Source organism: Enhydra lutris, unplaced genomic scaffold (genome assembly GCF_002288905.1).
Source record: "Enhydra lutris kenyoni isolate GAN:26980312 unplaced genomic scaffold, ASM228890v2 scaffoldscaffold10, whole genome shotgun sequence".
NCBI classification, from domain to species: domain Eukaryota; kingdom Metazoa; phylum Chordata; class Mammalia; order Carnivora; family Mustelidae; genus Enhydra; species Enhydra lutris.
In genome coordinates this window covers 5525223-5530802 of record NW_019154094.1, presented here as the reverse complement: position 1 = coordinate 5530802, position 5580 = coordinate 5525223, and the positions used below count along the sequence as shown (strand labels likewise).

Here is a 5580-nt window from a genome sequence, read left to right as displayed (position 1 = left end):
CCAAGAATGCCTGAGAGGCAATCCCTTCAACCAGGACGTTGAAATTGCTAGGGGAGCATCCACATTCCTGAAAAACTGTGACTGGCTGTCCACTTTTGGCCAGGAAAAAGAGAGAACTATTGCAATTCAGAAGCTGTGACTGTTGTTTTCTCCCTGACTTCAACAGGAATGCTGAAGCCCAGGGAGGCAGGGGCCTAGCAGAAGCCTTGAGGGCGCAAAGACAGAGGACATGCCCCTGGGCGGGATGCCAGGGACCAAGCGCTAAGAAGAAGAAACTGACTTGCGTGTGTCTTTTGTGGTGGCTAATTTTTTTAAGGCGGCCCTATCACTGAAACAGAACAGCTGCCTACTCCTTTGTCTCAACTACTTAATCGGTATGGTCCCCCACCCCAAAATCTCTGTCTGGCGGATGAAATCCTGAGCTGAAGAACCAGAATGAAGAGTGGAGAATGCAGTCTCGTCGGGGGATGCCCAGGCCGCCTGTCCTCAACAGCTCCAGCCCAGAGACGGCACCAGAAGAGGCATGGACATCAGGCGGTGTCCCCGGAACTGGGAGGTCCCTGTCAAGGGCAATTTCCTCGGAAGCACCCTGACCCCTCCGGCCTGGGCGGGGTTCGATGGTACTCAGAGCGGAGAGAGGACCCGGCGAGGGGGGCGGATCCTGAGGGCGTGATGTTTTGCACTTGGCCCCCAGCGCGAGGAGCCGCTGTTTACGCCGCTCGCGCGCCAGCGTGGACCGGTCCACCTGCCACCTGGAGAGGCGCGGTGCGGCGGGTCCATGGCGTCCCTGGGCGGCGGCTCCCTGGGCCTCCTACTCTGGCTCCTGCTCCTCCAGCCTCGGCTTGGTGGGGCGCAGGGCGGGTCCACATCGTCCCCACCCTCCTCGGCGCCCACCTCCCCATCGTCCTCGGGGGGCGGCCGTGAGGGCACCAGTGCAACCGTGTGGGGGGCCGAGGGACAGTCTGCGACCCCGGAGCCCCAAGAGGCTGCCATACTCTCCCAGCTGTTGGAACTGATCCCAGGTGACATCTGGCGTTGGGAGCCTTGAGGGGGGCTGAGGCCCGCAAGTGGGAGCCGGGGCTCCGGGGAGTCTGGGGGAGCCAGGATTCACCCCCTTGCCCCGCCCCGAGGGTCTGAGGAATGCAGCCCCGCTTGTGGAGTCTGAGCGGGACGCCGTGCGGCCTTGGAGGTCTGGGGGTACAGGGCCTGGGGACTCGGCAGCAGGGCCCTGGAGTCTACGGGGCTGTGGCCTTCACCGTCCCCCCCCCCCCACCCTCGCCTCCTCTGAGGGGCACTTGGTGCTCTCCTCGGAAGCCCGGGCTCTGTTTCGTGGAGGTTCTTCCCCCCACGCTGTTCTCACTCCAGGGTGTGGCCACGTCGTTGAGAACACCACGGGAGGAAAGGAGGCCGAAGAGGGGAAGTGGCCTTGGCAGGTGAGCCTGAGGATGAACCAGAAACACGTGTGCGGAGGCTCCCTCCTCACATCGCAGTGGGTGCTGACTGCAGGCCACTGTATTTTAAGGTGAGGAGTGAAGAGGGGTCACAGAGTTCTGAAGCCAGCCCTGCCCTCCTCAGGTACCCATTAGGTTCTGTTGCCCTGGCAACTTGACAAAACCCACACCCAACCCAACCCAACCCAACCCAACTCAACCCAAACCAACCCAGCCAAGGCCCGCCCGCACTACAAACCAGGTTCGGCACTGGCTGTCTCATTACTAGGAATACCAATTTGGTGAAGCAAACCAGTCGTTTGGACTAGCAAACCAATGTTGAGAGTCATTAAGGAGAGCTGTTTGGTGTTAGGGCGGTAGAAAGAGCGGTGAGGGAGGTTAGGGCCAGGCTGGGAAGCCTCTGCCATGTGTGGGAAAGGTCTCCATGAGGGGCATGTCCTCTCTCCCATAGCCATTTCCGCTACAGTGTCAAGATGGGAGATCGGAGCGCCTATAAGGAAATCACCAGTGTGGTGATCCCGGTCAGGAACGTCATCGTCCATCCTCGACTCTCGGTAGTTGGAGCTGTTCAAAATGACCTTGCCCTTCTCCATCTCCTCTACCCTGTGAACTTCACTGTGACCGTCCAGCCTGTATGTATCCCTCAGAAGACTTTCCAGGTGGAAGCTGGGACCACGTGCTGGGTGACTGGATGGGGCAAAAAAGAACATGGTGAGACTGTGAGGCAGGTAGCATGCTCAGGAAGAGGGAGGCAGCCCAGCCCTGAAGTAGGCAGAAAAGCTAAAGAGAGGGGCAGGAAGGAGGACTGCCTGGCAGAGGGGGAAGGCAGGGGGCAGAGTTTAGCAGTGGCCAGAGTAATGGCTTCTGATTGACTTGAGTCTAGAAATTAGTTGACGTCTTTTGTTACAGCACAAATATTTCATGGTAGCCGTTTAGGAAAGGCACAGGTCCTGGGACCTGGAGCTCTCTCAGGAGAAGAGATACCTGGGGGAAGTCTTTTTCTGTAGATTTGTGAGGCACCATACCTGGCTGGTTTGGGGGTGTTTTTAGGCTCCCTGGGGATGGAGCCAGAGGCCTTGGTGTTCTTCTGGGGTGGGTTTCTGCTCAGCAGGTGACGAATTGTTTGCCAGTCAGAGCTGTCCAGTCTCTGGAAGTACTGGCCTTGCTTGTCAGGGAGCTCCCCGTCCCTTTAGGGGCAGAAGGTCTCTCCGTTGCTGAGGCTGCAGGGCCTCCCGTCTCTGGGAAGAGGCTGGATTGGTAACTTGGGGACACTCCCCATTCTTGAGTCTGTGAACCTGCTCAAGAGTAAAGATACTTCTGATGCATGGGATCCCTGTCACTATTACTGTTGGTACTCAGAGTAACAGGTGCTTGGTTATCATTTCTCAGGCTGGGAAGGCCTTGCTCTCTTCCCATCCGGATTGGTCCTTCTCTATGCCATCTTGACTTTATTAGTTCTTACCTCCTTTTCTTCCCATGTCCACTTTGGTGCCCCATTTCCTTCACTGTCAAAGGGGCACAGAACCCACGACCCTGCCTTTTTCAAAGGGGAAGCTAGGTGCCGAGGGGCTTACCGTCCACTGGGCACAAGCCACCGACTGCTGAGTTTCTTCATCCCTTGTAGGTGGCGACCTCATTACGGGTGTTCTCCAGGAGGTCGACCAAAACATTATCCTCCATGAAAGGTGTAATGAGATGGTTCAGGAAGTCATGGCAACAAAGAAGAACAGAGTCCTGGAAGGGATGCTCTGTGGCTATAACGGAGCTGGAAAGGATTCTTGTCAGGTAACTTTGCGGACCCTGTTCCATCTGCACATTGAGGGTGGCCCCTCCAAGCTTCCTCATTCCCAGGTGCCAGGGCCTGGGTGACCTGCCACCACCTCCTTTCGCTCCTTTGCGAAGGAGATTCATGGGCAGAACCTGGCCCGCCCTTTTCTTCCCGCATCGAGTGCCTTCTGGAGGAGGGGGCGTTTGAGCCTGGACTCAGAGGATGAGTCTTGGGAATTCTTGGAAAGAGGAGAACAGCACTATAGGGAGGGGGAGCAGCACAGATGGTGGCTCCGAGGTGTGAGGGAACTTGTCACGTGTAGGGCCCACCTTCCAGGTCTGGAGCAATGAGGGGACCAGAGAAGAGGGCTGGAGTCAGGTTACGTGTGGCCTGGGGCGCTGGGCCGAGTTTCTCAATGCCATCCGGGCAGGACTGTAGGCTAGGTGTTTGTGTCCATCATCTAGGTGATGACGCGGAGTCCTGAGCAGGACCTGGGGCAGTGAGGGGGTGAAGGAGGTGTGTCTGAGGTTGAATCCTGAGTTCCTGGTGACTGACTGCTGGGAGGGTGGGGGCGAGAGAGAGGTTTGGAGGGTTCTGTTTCTGTCTGAGCTGGTTGCTGGGGGGCGGGGGCCCCAGAGCAGGGCTGGGAGAGGACATGCCGGGTTCTGCATCCGATGTGGTGTCTGTGGGATGTCTGGAAGTGAGGCATCAGAGATGGAGGGAGCTGGCTGTATGGGTTAGGAGGTTTAGAGAAACTTTAAGCTAGATTTAGGGGACTCTCATGCAGATGTGATATTCAAAATATTTAATAGCCCGTATGGTATAGGAAATGACCAGTTATAATATCCTTCCAAGGATAGTAAAATGTTCCCATTAACTTTTCCCTTCCTCCCTCCCTCCTTCCCTTTTTTCCTTCATCCCTTTCTTTTTCTTTTCTTTTCTTTACTCTTCTTTCTTTCTTTCTTTCTTTCTTTCTTTCTTTCTTTCTTTTGAAGATTTCAAGTACTCTCTATACCCAGTGTGGGGCTCAAACTTACAACCCCGAGATTAGGATTGAGCCAGCCAGGCGCCCCTTCCCATTAACTTTTCAATTCTCAGTTCGCATATTCACAGAAGGGTGAGCCCGGTAGGTCCCTGGGGAAGGTCCCCGCGTGCCTGACTGCCCAGTGCCTTACACGGCAGTCAGCCTGCTCTGACGTGGATGGCCTTCTATTCCTGCATTTGTCTCTTTCTCTTTCTCCAGGGAGACTCTGGGGGTCCTCTGGTCTGTAAATATAAGGAAACATGGGTCCAGGTGGGAGTCGTGAGCTGGGGCATTGGCTGCGGTCGTGGAAATATGCCTGGAGTTTATACAGATCTTGCTGTCTATGCGGAGTGGATAGCTGGAGTGATTAATCAGGCCTCCTTTTTGTATCCAGTGGTGTTCCTCATCCCACTTCTGTGCCTGGTGCTGCCCCTGGGCATCCTGGTGGCCCCGTGATCGCCCCGGCCCACCCCCCTCCTATTTCCGAGTCTCACACCGGGCCTCTCCTCCGATCTCCCACTCCTGCTCAGATGCCCTTTCCTCCAATTCTGGTTGGCATCCCCTGATCCTGTAGAGAGCCACACAGTAGGAACTGGCAGCAAGGCTGGAGCCCCGAAAGCATCCCAGTCTGATGCCCCAGTCACCTGCCCCAGTCACATGCACAACCTTGGCTGTGCCTTTGCCCTCCTGGAAGGAGGGGGTCGGCATCCCAGCCTGAGAGCCGGCTGACCTGCCAGGGGGAGCACAGGGCTTCCTTGTCATCTTGGAGAGCCTCTGCTAGAGAAGACCCCTCATGAGCAGTGAGACAGCGTGGGACCTGGGTGTGGTCTCAGGCTGTCACCTGACCCTGTGTTGAAGCAGTCAGCTTGCTGATTGTGCAGAGAGAGAGAGAGGGAGGGGGTGTCACCATGTCTCTGCTGAGGTGTGAGGCCTGGGGTTTCCACATTGGACTGGGGTGTCTGGGGCTGGGAGACGTTTCCCTAGCACCCAGCGCAGATCCTGCCACACAGGTGCTCCTGGGGCAATCCTGTGGTGGGCCCCCCTTCCTCAGTCTCTAGTGGTCCCATCCAGGCTCAGCCCAAGCTATGTGGAGGCATTGAGGGGTGTGGAGATCTCCGATGTCAACTGAATAAATGTTTGGATTGTCACTTGCGTGTTCTGTATCTCTCCTGATGTGGGGTGTGGGGACACTGAGGAAAAGTTATCTCACATTTAACTTAGGGATGTGTTTGCGATGCTTTTGAAACTCTAGAATGAGAGGGGAGGCCCTCATCTACTCTGACCCGAGTCCGACTTGGGTCCTGCTGCTGTGCCCCTCATAGCCACCCGTATCTCTG

At 56.5% G+C, this 5580-nt stretch overlaps 1 protein-coding gene across 1 annotated transcript; it reads left to right on the top strand.

Annotated features, from left to right (window-relative positions):
* The first annotated feature begins 778 nt into the window (after window positions 1-778).
* Window positions 779-4699, top strand: LOC111144376 (serine protease 42-like). The gene is made up of 5 exons (XM_022498653.1): window positions 779-1022; window positions 1366-1522; window positions 1903-2162; window positions 3076-3236; window positions 4463-4699. Exons 1-5 carry the CDS (start codon window positions 779-781, stop codon window positions 4697-4699), a joined length of 1059 nt encoding a protein of 352 aa, XP_022354361.1.
* The last annotated feature ends 881 nt before the right edge of the window (window positions 4700-5580 follow it).

Bases quoted from the DNA above. Each gene is read 5' to 3' on its own strand.
- LOC111144376 (XM_022498653.1), top strand. From the start codon at position 779: ATGGCGTCCCTGGGCGGCGGCTCCCTGGGCCTCCTACTCTGGCTCCTG. The intron at 2,163-3,075 runs GTGAGACTGTGA...CATCCCTTGTAG, and splicing joins ATGGGGCAAAAAAGAACATG to GTGGCGACCTCATTACGGGT. The intron at 3,237-4,462 runs GTAACTTTGCGG...CTCTTTCTCCAG, and splicing joins CTGGAAAGGATTCTTGTCAG to GGAGACTCTGGGGGTCCTCT.